Source organism: Pogona vitticeps, chromosome 1, assembly GCF_051106095.1.
Source record: "Pogona vitticeps strain Pit_001003342236 chromosome 1, PviZW2.1, whole genome shotgun sequence".
NCBI classification, from domain to species: domain Eukaryota; kingdom Metazoa; phylum Chordata; class Lepidosauria; order Squamata; family Agamidae; genus Pogona; species Pogona vitticeps.
In genome coordinates, this window is record NC_135783.1 from 169,204,706 (window position 1) to 169,221,996 (window position 17,291).

The 17,291-nt window shown below is 42.8% G+C and overlaps 1 protein-coding gene and 1 long non-coding RNA gene across 7 annotated transcripts in view; one reads left to right on the plus strand and one right to left on the minus strand.

The window, feature by feature from the left end:
• Positions 1-486: 486 nt before the first annotated feature.
• LOC140701330 (uncharacterized) lies at positions 487-1,061 on the minus strand. Its single transcript, XR_012080273.2, has 2 exons — positions 928-1,061; positions 487-673 (listed from the first exon to the last, which is right to left on the minus strand). It is a non-coding gene; the product is annotated as an uncharacterized LOC140701330 (long non-coding RNA).
• Positions 907-17,291, plus strand: part of RCBTB2 (RCC1 and BTB domain containing protein 2) — a 70,850-nt gene continuing 54,465 nt past the window's right edge. For 3 of the 6 annotated variants that reach the window (XM_072976845.2, XM_072976876.2, XM_078378661.1), the window contains exons 1-4: positions 907-1,046; positions 1,679-1,970; positions 15,665-15,827; positions 16,675-16,825. In XM_072976845.2, coding sequence (XP_072832946.1) covers positions 15,702-15,827; positions 16,675-16,825 — 277 coding nt within the window. In that variant the 5' untranslated portion in view covers positions 907-1,046; positions 1,679-1,970; positions 15,665-15,701. Of the gene's footprint in view, positions 1,047-1,678; positions 1,971-2,233; positions 2,274-15,664; positions 15,828-16,674; positions 16,826-17,291 lie in introns of all 6 variants that reach the window. The other 3 variants (XM_072976857.2, XM_072976865.2, XM_072976869.2) reach the window with 3 other exon arrangements.

Sequence of the window (17,291 nt, forward strand, 5' to 3'; positions counted from 1 at the left end):
ATTTTATAGTGGTTTGATAAGGATCCCACATGAAAATCATAAGGATCCATTCTTGATTTCATGGATCCACTTTTTACCCAGATCCATTTTCAAAATTTGTTTTAAATCTGGGGATGTTTAAAGCAGATTGTTCCTGCAGGTGGGAGAACAATTTTACTTTAAAAAAAAGTGGTACCTCAAAAACCCTTTGCCCAAACTTCCCCAATTTGGCACTGGGCAAGAGCAGATTATCTGCGCCATCTTTGCCAAATCTGGCACGGATCCAAAAAACCAATTTATAATTTTATTTGGGGGGGGGCTGCCACCATTTTTAGAATTGCCTTGTAGAATGCTGATTTCCTCTGCTGCACATTAAAAGTAATGCACTCTTCTGCAGTGATAATAAAAAGCGCCTGCACTTGGGAGCTAATGTCAGCGCATCACCGACATTACACACAATATCTCACTGACAAGTAAAGAAATTCATGCACAGGGAGATCACAGACATCCTTTTAAATTTCTTTTAATGATTTTCAAGGCTCAGCCCTCTTGAGTAAGAATAGCAACAAAGACTTCTAACGATTGTTTTGCACTTCTGTTCATCTCCCGGGCAGCCGGCCGGTTTTTGGGTTTTTTTTTTTTTTATCTTGCCGGGTTCCCTCCGTCTTCAAAGCGTCGCTCTCCTGCCGCGTATCTGTGGGTGAGGGAAGGGCAGGTCCGTCCAGGGAATCCAATGAGCCCCTCGCAGCAGAGGAGCCGTCGCCGCATTCGGGCGAGGAGGAGCCTTCCCCCCCCCCCCCCCGCGCGCGAGCTCTCAGGCCAGCTCCACCCCCCTCCACCCCCCCCCCCGCCCTCCAGGCGATCCCGCGGCAACCGCCTCGGAAGCGTCGTCCCTGTGAGGGGAACGGGCCCCGCCCACAACAGCGGGACGCGCCAAACGCCGCTGACCCGGCCGCTGCTCCCTCGCCTTCCTCTGCCGGAATCCTTTCCCGGAATCGCCCTCTCTTGTCTCTCGTCGCCTCCGAGCAGAACGAGACGCTTCCCGCCGCGCAGCCGCCGTCGGGGAGGTAAAACTTCTCGCTTCCAAGGGGAAAGGAACGGCCCAACGGAAAGGGGCTGCGGGGAGGCGGAGAGCGATCTGACGGGGCTCCTCCCCCCCCATTGCTTCCTGCGAGATGTCGGTTTCCGCGCCAGTCGGGGGGGGGAAGGGGAGGGGCGGCAGGGAAGAACGCAGGGGGCCCAACCGAGAGGGAGGGGCCGGAAGGGAGCATCTCGCTGAGGCGCTGGGCCGCGGTGGCTGCCAGGAGGCCGCCGGGTCGGTGGTTCTGCTCGTCGGGCGTTCGGCCCTCCTCTCCTGTCAGGGCGCGCCCCGGCCCCTTCCTCCCGCTGTGCCCCGATTCGGCCGCTGAGTCTTGACGTGGGCGTGCTCCTTTACGAGTGTTTTGGGCTAAATATCAAACCCAAATATTGGGTACTAATGACGATAAATTAGATATTTAGCGATGTTCCTTTCGCATCACTGCAGCCCACTAAGAGAGCGTCGCACTTATGGAACAATGTCTTTTTTCTTCCACTGCATGTGTGGTTTGGAGGATTATTTGGATGAGGGTTGGAAATTTGCATATAGCACTTTCTGTATGTCATAAATCCTTTCCACTTTTGAGCCAAATAACCTTTAATTAACATTTTAATTTTTCAGATGGTCTGGTACCCTCTGCGGCATAAATGAAGGTGACTACTGTGTTTGTGGCATTTCACTTCATCTGGTTGTGTTGACAAGAGGAAGCTACACAGAAAACAGGAGCTTTATTGGGAGTGAAGGGAGAGAGAAGTTTACATTCTCTTCTCCCTGACCACAAACATGGAGAAAATCACACCAAAATATTTCCTGTGTTGTGGACTTGTTGTATAATCAGCCTTCATAATTCACTGATGCTGAAAGCTATCAGAAACATGGAAGTGTTAGAAAAGACGTATGAAACACATCAAAGGTATTGCATGTCAAAATTCTCAGATGTTTCCCAGTTGGGGCACTTTATGCTGTTGCATTTACTCACTTTTTAAAATGGGGTATTTTCATGAAGTTGTAAGCAAAATACACTCCACTCACATATTCCATTTTCAGAGCTTGGAAAATTAGACAAACTTTCACATAGCTGCTTTATAGCATTTTGGGTGGATAATACTGCTGTTAAAATCTGCATCACTCATTCTAACCATTCTTATTCTCTGGGATTTTGTTCCTCATTTCTAGGATTAATCCTAACCTACAGTTAAAGTGAAAGAAAAGCAAGGTAAACATTTAAAATAAATATCCTTGGAGGACCTTTGCATGTGATCTTGACCCATTGCTAAGTAGCATTTTTTCTAGTCATAGTTCTTGTCTCCTCATTTCCTTGAGCTCCTGTTTGGGGTACTGGGTTGAAATTTGCATGATAGTGAGTCCTTGGAGAAGGGGACGACAGAGGATGAGATGGTTGGAAAGTGTCATCGAAGCTACCAGAATGAATTTGACACAACTCCGGGAGGCAGTGGAAGATAGGAGGGCCAGGCGTGCTCTGGTCCATGGGGTCATGAAGAGTCGGACACGACTAAACGACGATGACGAGTCTTTGGAGAACAGGGCAGGCATTGTAGTGAGGCCCCAGTCTATTCTGGGAAGGAAAGAGCCCCAAAAGCACTGGCAATATGGTAACTGGAACATGGTAGTAGAGGGCTGTCTTTTGCAAGTGTCCATTCCATCCCCCATCACGAATGGGAAATCCACTACTTACGCTTGTTTGTAGATGTGCAAAGGGAATTGGTAAAGGTGTTGGTATAGATTCCAGGAAAAGTCCGGTAGGGTCTCAGATTTACAGTGCTTTGGAAAAAAAAGAAGTGAGAGCTCTGGATATTCTTCCCAGACCAAGGACTCGTACACAGCATCCTCCAGAATTGGGAAGTTAAAAGGCAACCCTCTCAAAACTTGGAAGTAAGTTGTGTACATTATATTAGAAAGTTGATGTACCATGTTTCTTCCCCACCAGTGATATGGAAGAGCAATAAGCACCTCAGAAACAAAGGTGGTTGAGCTATTTTATTAATGAGCAAAATAAATCTAGAATCTCTTTTCTGTGGAGCAGATTGGGTAACCTCTGAAGAACAGGTAATGAACTCTTTGGGCAGAGACAAAGGAGTTTCCTACTGGCAAAAGAATTCCCTGCATTTTTCCTCTGAAGTCATTAGTCACTGTTTAGGGAGCTACTTCCCTAGGTGACTACAGATTTAATATACCTGAAATAAGTCGATAAATAAAAACTGTTTTATGCTTCTCTGAGGAGTACAGGGAATTGCATAGTTGGGTGGCCCTGTAGCTGTGGCAGTTTTGAAACTAGTTCTGAAGCTGAGGAAAACTATGCATATTTAGTAAACCACTCCTCTGCAAGTGTCTTGACACCTTAGCTTGTAAATATTTAAATATTAAAAATATTTAAAACATAAAAAAATAAACATATAAAAAGAAAATAAAACCCTACCCCCCCATAAAATCACCAGTCTAGGAGATAGGATGGCAGACAATGGGGCAGCATAATTTTACGACAGGGTGGTGCTTGGGAAGGCCTGGGTAAAAAGCCAGGTTTTAATTTGCTTGTGGAAACTCAGGAGGGTGGGGGCCAGTTGCACCTCTACAGGAAGAGAGTTGCAGAGCAGAACAGCTGCTACTGAAAAGGCCCGGGCCTCTTTTGGAGTGACCACCCACAACATTAAAGACTGGGAAATGTGGGTGGGATGGGAAGATGACCTGAGGAGGAGGCGCTGTGACAGGTAGCAAGGTCCTAAACCATAAAGGGCTTTATAAGTAAGCATCAATACCTTGAATTTGGCCCGGAAGCATACTGCTAGCCAGTGCACACGAGCCAGGACAGGTGAAATGTGGTCAAATTTAGATGTATCAGTGATCATCCTGGCAGCTGCATTTTGCACTTGCTGCAGCTTCCAAACCACCTTCAAGGGTAGTCCCACGTAGAGAGCATTGCACTAGTCAATCCTTGAAATTACCAACGCATGAACCAGTATTATTAGGGATCTCCTGTCAAGAAGGGGACAGCAGTGTGCAGTCTACCTCAGATGGAAAAAGGCAGATTTGGCTCAGCCAGGATTTGTTTCTCCATCTGGGTGTCCAGAAGCACATCCAGATTTTGCACCTGATCTTTCAAGGGGAGTGCGACCCCATCAAGATCAGGTAATAAGCCCCCTAACTGATCAAGATGCCCTCCCAACAATAGGATCTCCATCTTGTCAGTATTCAGTTTCAGCCTATTTTCCTTCGTCCAGTCCATAACCACAACCAGGCAACGTTCTACAGTTTGTACAGCTTCCCCTGCTGAAGAGGAAAAGGAGAGAGAGTTGCATATCATCAGCATACTGATAACAGTGAACTCCAAATCTTTGAGTGACTTCTCCCAGGGGCCTCATGTAGATGTTAAACAGTAAGATGATTGGCCCCTGTGGAACACCACATTGTAGTGTCCATGGGGACGAAACAGCTTCCCCAAGCTGAACTCTCAAGGAAGAAACGGAGCCAGTATAATGCTAGACACTGTGATCCCCAATCTCAATAACCGAATGTTCACTTCAGCAACCTTTGGGTGAAAATCCTGTTCAGGTTTTACATCCACATAAGGGCAGTTGTACAGTGATTTTTTCCCCCTTCTGGCACCCTCCACTTTACACAGAGAATTGTGTGACCACTTTTGCAACCAATTTTAGCCTAATTTGTATTTGCCAGTTTGCACAAAGGAGAGTCTACTGGAGAAGGAGGGACACTTGTTACTTAAGTAGCAGCTGTTTGATGGTTTGAGTTGCTCTTTTGCACATACATCAGCATAAATATTACCTGGTTTTCTGGCCTTTATGAAGTGGATGATCAGCACCATGCAACAATTTTTAAAAAGTATTTCTGTGATTGCCCTCAGGTGATAGTGTAAGTGATTCTATATTTCTTAGTAAGATTTAAATATGTTCACTAAGGTTTCTGTGCGTGATACTACAAACTGGAAGCTATACCTTTTCTTGTATCTTGATGGCAGAAGTGATTAAATGTATACATTTAATTTATTATTTGAATATTTTAAGTGTGCTGTTTATTTGTTTTTTCCCCTTTCTTTGGTAGCCACTCTCTTCAGTGAGTCTTTGAAGGTGTTTAATTATTTCTGCACAAGAGTTCAGAAAAATATATTGTGTAACAGCCCAGTTCAGCATTCAGTAAGCTAGCTGAAAAATAGGAGTGTCCCTAGAGCACCACCAAGTTTGGCACAGATGTAGCAGACAGTCTCCTCTTGCTTTCTGCCAAATTCGGGGATGTTTGGGCAAAATGGTTTTTGGCTTAGGATTTTTTAAATAAGTAAACCTATCACCCTCATCCCACCCCATGTAGCTGCTAGTGACCACCTGTGTCTGGCGATTTAAAACATTTCAAATACATTGAAAAGACCACATTTGTTTATCTTAAGAGAGAATGGTTTAATCCCATATCCACTTTTTTTAAATGGAAGGAACCTAGGCATCCAAAGCTCTAATACAGTGGTCCTCAAACTTTTTAAATGGGGCCAGTTCATTGTCCCTCAGACTGCCATAGAGCATAGGAGTAAGAATCCTGAACAGGTATTTCAAAGCAACAGAGTTTTATGTTTCTCAAAAAAGTCAGTATCTAAATAGATCTCAGAATCCTGAACAGGTGTTTCAACACAGTATTCAAGTTATTCATCAGATATCAAAGAGGAATTCCAAGGTACTTGTTCCATTTTCCTGTGTTAGGACTAAATGATCATGTGGAAGTTCCCCAGATACTACAGTATCTATGTAGCCCTTAGGCAAGAGGACTGCAGAGCAGACATTAGTTCAGGACCCACTGAACAAAGAGGAAGACTCTTGAGGTCCTCCAGAAAGAGAACTCTCTAGCTTCTGTAGATCTCAAGAGAACATATAGTAATGTTTCCCTATGCAGAAGCTTGTGAAAACAGCCACTATTAATACAGAGTTCTTCCGTTTCAACTGCTATCTGCTCTGTTAATTTTTTCTCCAAGGTGGATGTGATCTCTACAGGGGATGTATATTAACTAGAGATGGGGACGAATATAAAAACGGATCAGCTTTTTCAAAGAAAACAGCTGATTCATTAAATATTCATCCCTTCATATTTGTGGGTTCCAGAGACCCCCACGAATACAAAGGAACGGATATGTACCCATTTTTATTTGTCATTTGTATTAAAAAACAAAAGCCATCATTCTGCTTACTAGCTGCCAATCAGCTGATTGGCGGCAGATAGGCAACCACCCCCCTCCCACAGCCAGCCACCCCGACAGCCTACCCCACACCCCCTTCCTTTCCCTACCTTAGCCCCCACCAACACCCCCTTACCTTAATTGCTGTTGCCGAGGTCTCCTGGACTCCCAGCCATGAACGTAAGGGAAGCTGCAGCTGCCATCTTTGCAAAGGGCAGCCTGGATTCCCTTAGCCTGCCTTCATTCTTACCTGCTTGCACTACGTTTAACTTACATATAAAGATAAACATGTTTTGGGGTCATGCTTGTGTATGGAATGGACCTTTTGTCTCCTGCTAAACCGAGCACAGAGTTGCAAATGTGTTTTGCTGCTGTTGGATTTCATAGTAGCTAGCACTTTCTACTCTACACCATGCTAAGTAATTTTTTCAAATTTGATTGCTTCTTCCTGCTGGAGTTTACAGAGTAACAGCTCTCTCACCCTCTTCCCTGACTTCTCCAAGCATAAAGGTTGCAAATGAGGGTTGTCTGCTTCTCTAGATTGCAGAAATGATCTGCAAGCATTTAACCTCCACCCATTTTCTTGCTGCTGATCTGCTCATCATGGTTCCAGAAAGTGAAAGTGAAACTTTCCCAGCTTTGGGAAGTTACTACTTGCCAGAAAACGAATCTGCTAACATCTTGGTGTCAAGCTCGTGGTTTGTGTATGTATGTATCCGAAACCACATTTTGAAGATGGCTTCTAAGAGGAGAGTTTTTAATATGCAGTGGGTGGATTCCAAACTTCATCCTGACTTTGTTCCATTGCTATCACCAGTTGCTGGAGACAAATGCAAAGGTTATTATAAAGTGTGCTACAAAACCTTTGAACTAAGTAATATGAGAAATAGAGTTGTGGAGTCTCATGCACAAGGACCTGAAAACTAAAGTCAACCATCCATCACAGTATGTTTAGGTTCAAAGCCAAGTACCAGATAGTAAAACCAGAGAGGTTGAAGAGACAGCCCCTGTGAAAACTGGAAAACATGATCAGAGTGATTAAAATGGCAAAGAATTACCCACCGCACAAACTAGTATGGCTAGTATGTAATCAAGGACTGTGTTAGGACAGCAGAGTGCCTGTGGGCTTTGCAACTGGTGATGAAGAAGATGTCATTTAACTCTTGGGAGGCAGAGCTTGGTCGCAGTGAAGCCAGCAGCTGCTGGGAACAGCTCCCGGGAAAAGCTGGAACCACCCGGTCTAGGGTCCCGCTAGAAAGGGGGGGGGACCAAAGGGAAGACCAGGAGAGGTCTCCCCGAAGCAGTTGGTGAGCCCCAGATGGGTAGAAGATTGGGCAGCAACCTGATTTTTCTTCCCTCTGAAAATTCATTCGAGCATAGATCGGAGACGGGAGGCCATTTTATGGCAGAAAGCTGTGGGAAACTCCAACCCCAATTTCCCAAGAAGAGAACAAAAATACGGCGGAAAATACACAATAACAAAGTAAGCCTTGATTTATGGATAACCTTATTAAGATGTAAAAGAAACTAGAGTGAAATATCTGACCGAAAGAAGAGTGAAACAATGGTGAGTCCTTTCAGGGACTGAAATTTTGTGAATGCTGTTTAGTCTGGATTTTTCTCCCTAGTTTGTGTGGGACTTTGAAAATAAAATCTTGTCTTTGGAGCAGAAGGAATAAGCTTTTGGGAATAAAAAAAAACAGACGGTGAATCATCAGTGTGACGACATAATTGGCTGGATTGAAGAGCTTGGGGTAGCCAGGACTAGAATCGAATGGGACTTTGATATTAGAAGTTTGTTCAGTTTTAGAAGTAGGAATAAATCTTTGGGAGCAAGGGACAGTGAATCATCAGCAAGAGAAGACCTAGGAAAATCAGGACTGGAGTTTTGAAGGATTACAACAATATCTTTTGGAGAGACTGGCTCCCTGCGTTTACTGTTTAGTCTGGACTTTCTCTTGGTTGGACTGTGTGGATTTTGATAATATTGCCATAATATCTGGGGAAGGAAGGGAGGACACACTCAGGGGAGGTATATGGTGATGGGTTGCGTTTGTTGATAAAATACTGGAATCTAAAAAATATTATTTAAACAAATCATAAGTACTGGAAAGATGGAAATGACCTCTGAAAATTTTAAATATCAACTGTTGGGAATTTTGCTAGATAAAGAATGGCAGGTTACCATGCAAATGACAATAATAATAGGATTCCAGCAGGTAAATGAGCGCCTCAACCAGGTGGAAGACCTGATGAAAGGGAAAACATCAGAGGTTAAACAACAGTTAAAGGAAACTGTACTAACTCCAGAACAGTCTTTATTGAGAGCAATGCCAGGTAACATAGACGAGATTAAGAGTTACCCTGTGAGCTATTTAGCTACAATAGTCAGAAAAGGTGATGTTAAAAATCAGATTACTGTCCTGGATTCAATTTTATACCCCCAAATCTGGAAGAAAATAGTGTCACAGAAACAAGAGAAGGGTATTGAGAAAATATGGGAAGTGCTGGAAATGGATATTTTTTCAAGCTTGCTGAACATATATCCAAGACAGAAGGAAATTGAAAGAGGGTATGTATTTTATAATTGTTCTCGATTTCCTGATAGAGTCGGAATAACTTAGTTTTAAATTAAAACATGAATATAAACTGATATTTAGAGGATAATCAAACAGTAAAAAAGTATAAAGTTGTTTTTTTCATTGAAAAATGAATAGATTAGATGCTTCTATACTTAATATGAATAGATTAGATGATTGTATACTTTGTGTTCTCCTATCCTTAAAACCCTTTCCCCATCCCTTCCACTCCCTTTTACCCTCTGTATTCTCTACCCTTTTCCTAGTACAGTAGTTTAAAAATAAAATATTAAAAAAAACTCTTGTAACAATATCAGTGAGTTATTCAAACAAAAGTTCTCAGATAGCTCAACAGTTTCCTCTTGGAAAAGCAAAAGCAATGCATGTTATTGCTTTTGGCTTGGCACCATATTTCTCTGCTCTTTTACTGAAACAGCTGAAACAATGCCAAACATTTGTTACCTGTTTTGATGAAGCTTTGAATAAGATGGTTCAAAAGTGACAGATGGATTTAGTGGTTCGTTTTTGGGATGATTTGCTGTCATAAAGTTTCCACACGGTATCTAACCAGTGTTTTCCTTCAAAACTGCTGCTGAAGACCTTCTTCAGAAGCTTCAAGAAGGCATGTCTTCTTTATTAGTTGCAAAATTATTACAGTGGGCCCTCGACTTACGAACTTAATCCGTTCTGGGAGGATGTTCGTACCTCGGAAACTTTGCAAGTCGACCTACCATTTCCCATTGAAATGTATGGGAACAGAATTAATCTGTTCCAGCATTTTTAAAAAAAATATAAAAATAAAAAGAGCAAGTCCCACGGTGGGACTGCAAAACACACAAACACACGCGCGCACACACACACACAACCAGTGAAACATAACCCCCCCAGTCCAAGCCCTCCAAAATCCACACAGAAAATTTTTTTTTAAAAAGGACTTACCAGTCCGAAGCCTCCCGGCACTCCGCTGGCTCCACGCGGCCGGGGGCAAGCGGCCAGGTGCCCGGCCTGCTCTAGCCTCCCGGCCCTCCGCTGGCGCTGCACGTCTGGGGGCGAGTGGCCCGGCGCCCGGCCTGCTGTAGCCATCCGGCGCTCCGCTGCCTTTGGAGCTTTCAAAGGGCTTCCTCCGATGTCGGGTGTAACAGGCAGCCCTGACCCCACCTGTGCATCACAGCTGGGCAGTGAATCATCAGCCAATGGGGTGACAGAAGGTGGAGCTGGAGGGGGAGGAGTTGAAATAAAAAGGTGATGTGAAAAGAGAGAGAGAGATCAGATCTGGAGTGTGAGAAAGAAAGAGCTTGTTTAGAGGCCTGCGTGCCTAAGTGGTCAGTGAGGGAAGTCTGTGATTGATTAAATAAGATTCAGTGATTGACATTGAGATTAGCTACTTGTGATTTACATATTTTATTTTGTTATTTCAATAAACCTGAAGGAAATCTTTGTCCTTCTTAAATAGTCATTTCAATTGGTGGCAGCGAGTGTGAAGTGGTGTGGTGGGCATTCTGGAGCCTGAGTTGGCAGTGACATCAGAGTGGCCTGCTACTCCAAGTAGAAGCAAAATCTTGCAGCTCAAGCTGGTTGTAACTCGAAATTGTCATAAGTAGGGACATTTGTGAGTAGATGTTTTTCTGGAACACTTTGGTTTTCTCCATAATCCAGTGCATGTTGGTCTCTAATTCCTCTGCCCCTTCGAAATCCAGCTTGTACTTCTGGGAGTTCTCTGTCCATATACTGCTGAAGCCTACCTTGTAGGATTTTGAGCATAACCTTGTTAGCGTGTGAAATGAGTGCAATTGTATGGTAGTCGGAGCATTCTTCGGCACTGCCCTTCTTTGGCATTGGGATGTAGACTGATCTTTTTCAATCCTCTGGCCACTGCTGAGTTTTCCAAACTTACTGGCATATTGAGTGTAGCACCTTAACAGCTTCATCTTTTAAGATTTTAAGTAGTTTGACTGGAATGCCATTACCTGCACTGGCCTTGTTGTTAGCCATGCTTTCTAAGGCCCACTTGACTTCACTCTCCAGGATGTCTGGCTCAAGGTCAGCAACCACACTCTCTGGGTTGTCTGGGACATCCAGATCAACAATCTACATTTATTCAAATACAGTCATGTCATCTTCTGGTTGCTGCACAATGATGGAGGGCGGGGTTTCATTTAAGCATGGCTTATTTTAGGGATATGGCATATACTCCATATATGATGTATGAAAGTGAGAGCTGGACCATAAAGAAGGCTGACTGTTGAAGAATTGATGCTTTTGAATTGTGGTGCTGGAGGAGACTCTTGACAGTCCGCTGGACTGCAAGGAGAACAAACCTATCCATTCTGAAGGAAATCAAGCCTGAGTGCTCACTGGAAGGACAGATCCTGAAGCTGAGGCTCCAATACTTTGGCCATCTCATGAGAATACTCTCTGGAAAAGAACCTGATGTTGGGAAAGTGTGAAGGCAAGAGGAGAAGGGGGTGACAGAGGACGAGATGGCTGGACAGTGTCATTGAAGCTACCAACATGAATTTGATCCAACTCTGGGAAGCAGTGGAAGACAGGAGGGCCTGGCATGCTCTGGTCCATGGGGTCACAAAGCGTTGGACACGACTAAACGACTAAACAAAGAACAGCTTATATTATGAGCATCCTGAAAAATCATACTAGGACATATTTTCAGGTTAGGTCTTATTTGCGGGGAAACGGGGTAGCTTGAAGTTCCCCAGAGTCCACCTTTTTCTCATTGGCTGGCACTTGTAGGATACATTTGTAGGAAAAAGAATAAATACATTTCTTGACTTAATTACTTGTGTCATGGATTGATTTATGTGGATTAAGTCTTGTACTGAAGATGGGATATGTAGTAGTGAACAATGTAAAATGGATTCCATATTGGTTCTCTGTTTAAATGATTTCTGCATGCTGACAATGTGTTTTTAGAGGGATGTGGGAATGTTTTCCTGTAGGCCTGAGGAGGACATTCCAAGATAAGAAGACTGGTCATTTGTTTTGGCGGAATTGCAAACATACTGAGGAAAACAACACCTGTTTCCCATGAGAAGAGAAGAGAGAAGATAAAGAGAGACTGTTTACCTGACTTCATGCTGTGATTGGATGACAGCGTGAGAGACGGAGAAGAAGGGGGGGGGTTCCAGCTAGGAACTCTTACTATGGACAATAGCCTTTTCCTGATTCCTCATTTTGGACCTTTTTGGACTACAGTTTGCTAGGTCTTGTTGCCTCCTGTGCAGTGCAGGTAACAGACTGATAGAGATGTAGGTGATTAGGTGGAAAGGGGGGCTTTAAGCCTTTTGCCCACCCTAATAGAGCTTTTTATAGATTTTTCTAGGATTTTTAGTATTTTTGTATTTAAAGAGAATTATTGCTTCATTTATAATTTGTATCAATCCTTGAAAATGATAACATGCTTGCTTATGCATTAAACTGACTTTATTTTGTGAATTTCTATATTTTTCTTAATAAAATAATAATTATAAAAATCAATTGGTCTCTTGAACAGTGGAGCTGTCTTAGTATTACCCTGAGGGGGAAATATTGGGCCACATTTTGCTACTGAGTCCTATCCAGATTGAGCAAAGTGAGTCTACTGACTACATAGCTCATGTGTTTTTCTTTTTTGGAATTTTCTAAGGTTGCTGAAGTATCGTTTTAGGGCAGACTTGTAAGCAGAAGTGTTGGGGCGGCCCTTGGTTGAAGTTACCAGGACTCGACTCAGCCTAATGAGGGAGCACAAGCTTCTAATTACTCTTTGTCCGAATGGTCAAGCATCCCCTAGGGGAGCTGATCACTGACAACTTGAAGTTACAGACTTGTGTATGCTGCTTCCTTTACTGCACACATACTTAGCAACCAACCAAAGAGATTAATAGTAAATAAATACAGTGGTGCCTCGCTTAACGAGCGCCTTGTATAGAGACGAATCCGCATAGCGATCCCTTTTCCGGGATCACTAATGCGGAGGCATAGGGTCGGCCCCGATGGACAAAACTCGCATAGCGAAGATCGGTAAGCGTTTCGCTTACCGATCTTCGCTTTGCGACGCCCGAAAACCAGCTGTTGGGCGGCTCCAAAATGGCCGCCGGACGCCCAAAATGGCCGCACGCAGCGTTTTCGCACCCTCCCCTCGCTTACCGAGGGCGCGAAAATGGCTGCCGGACCCTGAAAACTTCGCTAAACGGTGAGTTTTGGGCCGATGGCTTTTTACTTTCCGCTTAGCAAAGTTTTCACATAGCGAAGGTTAATCCGGAATGGATTAACCTCGCTATGCGAGGCACCACTGTAACTGCCACCAACCCAGACAGATGGGTCTCTCTTTGAAATCAAAGGCCAGAAGGAACTATTGATTAATGCTGGATGGATAATCACCCCAACCCAGAAAAATCCCTCCCAGACACACAAACTACAGACAGCTTGCAAGGTTGCAAATGAAACTCCAACATATATTACCTATTCTTTTACTGGCAATATTCCAAATGTAGAATCTTCCTTTATGTCCTGTGAAGATCAGAAAGTGGGGAGGGGCTTGTCTATATTTGTTGCAGCATTCTGAGGTGGCAGAATAGAATGTACCATTTTGGGAAGGGAATACCACATGAACCACAAAAACAGCTCTGTTCAAATTAAATTTCTCTCACCAATGCAGTATCCATAGGGGAGAGAGGTTATAGTCCAGTCCACTCCAGCAATGCGAGTTCCACTTGCAGGATATTATTTGCATCACATTTACACATATATCTTTGTATGAAGAATAGCCTGCAAGTAGAAAACTAGCATAAACTGGATTGGATTGGATTATCACCACTCTACTTTATTGCCTCTGTTGGAGAAGGAGAGGTTGAATATGAGGGCAAACATCTATTTAAATGGTGTTCTGTTCCTGAATGGAATATGTCTCTTGAAACAAGTGTCATCCATACTATTCCTGATTATTTTGTATAGATGTGGAAGCTATAAATAAAGTTGATAGGAAAAAAATTGATTCATTCAAAATGGGATATTGAAGACGAGCTTATAGATACCATGGACCTCCAAAAACACATAAATGGCTTCCAAATCAAATCAAGCCTGAATTCTCAACAAGAAATGACTGAGGCTGTCGTTCTTTGGAAATATTATAAGATGACAAGAGTCACCAGTGAGGGATAAAAGGAAGACTGATTTGAGATTGATTAACACAACATGAATTTGACCAAACTCCGGGGGAGTAGAAGACAGGAGGGCCTGGCGTGCTCTGGTCCATGGGTTCACGAAGAGTTGGACACGACTTAACGACTAAACAACAACGACACAATAAAAGAACTCACAGCCTTTAGTTTGTAAAACCTGAGGCAGGGATGTTAATGGTAAGGCCTTGTGGAGGTCATTAATTTGTAGGGTTGCCATAAATCAGAAATTATTAGATGAAACATAACTACTAACTACTACAATGTGATGTATTTGTTATGTCATTCCAGGACTTTACTCTTGCATTTCTACCATATTTAGTTACAGTATATACTCGTGTATAAGCCGACCTAAATATAAGCCGAGGCACCCAACTTTGCCACAAACTGGGAAAGCTTATTGACTCAAGTATAAGCTGAGGGTGGAAAATGCAGCAGCTACTGGCAAATTTCAAAAATAAAAATAGATACCAATAAAATTACATTAATTGAGGCATCAGTAGGTTAAATGTTTTTGAAGATACTGCCCTTCTGAGCTGCGAGACACACTTCACTGCGGAGGAAGTGCTTATCTACTGCTCTACTGCTGTGTAACAAGATGGAGGGAGACGGAGGACGAAGGTGGGAGGAGGAAGGTGGGTACATAGAATATGCAGCAGGAGGAGGATGGGGTGTCCTGGAAGCGGAAATGCAGTGTACTTAACCTGGGTCATCTGACCACCCACAGAGGCTGCTGGCACCCACAGATGAGTGGGGGAGTCCAGAGAACACCTGCATTGCAGGGGAGAAAATGTAATTTTGACACTGAGTCAAGTATAAGCCGAGGGGGTGCTTTTTCAGCAAAAAAAAATGTGCTGAAAAATTAGGCTTATACTCTAGTACATAGAGCTATATCTGTTGACCAAGTCAACAAAGAACACTACTTTTTTTGCTGGAGTATTCTGGATTTTCATAGAATCATAGAAAAGTGAAGTTGGAAGGAGCCTACAAGGCCAACAAGTCCAGTCCCCTGCTCAATGCAGGAATACAATCAAAGCATATCTTACAGGTGATTACATTTTTCTTGAATGCCTCCAGTGTTGGAGCACTCACCAACCCCCAAGGTAACTGGTTCCACTGTTGTGTTGCTCTAACAGGAGGTTTTTCCTGATATTCAACTGAAATCTGGCTTCCTTTAACTTGAGCCCGTTGTTGCATGTCCTGCACTCTGGGATGATTGAGAACAGATCTTGCCCCTCCTATGTATGACAGTCTTTCAAATATTTGAAAAGTGCTATCATATCACCCCTCAGTCTTTTCTCAAGGCTAAACATTGAGAAAATGTTCTTTCAGCCCAATTCTTTCAGTCTTTCCTCATAAGGCTTGGTTTCCAGCTCTCTGACCATCCTTGAGCCCTCCTCTGAACTTGTTCCAACTTGTTAGCCTCCTTCTTGAAGTGTGGTGTCCAGAACTGGACACAATATTCAAAGTGAGGCCTAACCACTTTTATTTTATTTTAATCTGAAAAAACAACAACTTTTGATTCCAATATAAATTGGCTGTAGCAAAGTGATACTAGATATTCAACTTTTATTTTAATATGCCATTTCTTTTCCAATTTCTCTAAACAGTGGTTTAGTTCTAAAACAATAGAAGGTACCTCTAAAATTTTGTGTTTGTTTGTCTCTAGGTTGGCTGTGCATCATACTTTCTGACTGAAAAAGAAGATGCTAGATGTTGGGAAATGGCCGATATTTGCTCTCCACTCTCAAGAAGAGTTGAAGTTAATCCGTCAGGCTTGTGTATATGGCTGTGCTGGCAATGAAGCACTTTATGTAACTAAGAATGATGAGGTAACTTGGGAGGCATGGCTATTACATTTTATTTGCCTTTATATCATAAATCGAGTTATAGATATTTCATTATTCCATGCAAGTGTAGAATCCAGCATTCCTGATTTTTTTGCCTGGTCACTCATTTGTTTTAAGAATTTCAGGGCATGAGGATTTTATTTCCTGCATAGTATCTACGTTTTTAACTCGTAGTAGCAGAAGGCAGTAGAGATCATTGTACATTATATGAGTAAGTGTGCTTAATGTGTACAGTTTCATATGGTGCCAAATTCAGTTTTTCCTGTTGCAGATTTTTATTTTTATTTAATGCACAATACACAACTTGAGTAGAACTGTGATTAATAATACCTTAAATCCTGTTATATACCGTGTAAGGCTGATGACTTCATCAACATGGCAAATTTTTACCAGTAAAGATTTCTGTATCTCCCCCAAAGGACCCAAGAGTCTAATGGAATCCCATTCATTGTTGGGATGCTGTTGGTGGCCATGGGCTGAGGGACGAAGTCTTTAATCACTGAACATCACTGGCACTATGATGACTACCTCACTGGCAGTGATTTTCAGTAATTAAAGACTTCCTCCAATGGTTCCCATCAGCTTCCTACCAATGAAGGGGATTCCACAGGGGCCTTGGGACCTTTAAGGGAGAAGATGGAAATGTTTTATTTCTGAAAAGTTGCTGTGGCTGATGCATCTTCACCCTTATGCAGTGTTGACAGGATTTCAGCTATTATCTGGTAAATATCCAGGCATGTAAATCAGGTAGTGATAATTATTACACTGCCAAAGATAAACAGTACTATAATTTCTAATTTTTTTTCTTACTATTGTTACTGTTCAACAGGTTTTTGCACTTGGCACTAATTGCAGTGGCTGTTTAGGAATTGGTGACTTGCAAAGCACTATTGAACCCAGAAGATTAGATATTTTATGCGGGAAAAAAATAACTTGCCTGAGTTATGGAAGTGGCCCTCATGTCATTGCAGCTACCTCTGGTATGTTGTGTGCTTTTGTATATTAGTCTAATCATTGACAGGGGATATTTAATTCTTAATTTTAAGAAAAGCAGTATCATCATTTTACACTGGAAAGAAGATTTAATTATTAGATCTTGGGTAGAGTGTTGCATCCTTCCCTCCTTCCCCCCACTGTTTCGGTTTGTGAAGCCTTATGTTTTCAATGGAATGGTGCAGATTTTGGGACAACAAAGGAAAGTGGCAAAGAATCACCAAGTTTTGCAAGCAGAGCAGAGCTTGGACACAGAGCCAGAAAATTAGTCTGATTTAGAATGCTTCATGTAAAAATAGAAGAGACAGAGCTGGGATTTCATGACACCTGTGTAATATCTGTTATAATTTTACACATTGGATTGGAGCCAGCAGCAGCAGTGGAGGGGTAGGGGCCAGACCTTCGTTATGTCCACCTGTGTGGGAGTATGTGTATATGAATACAAATACCCCC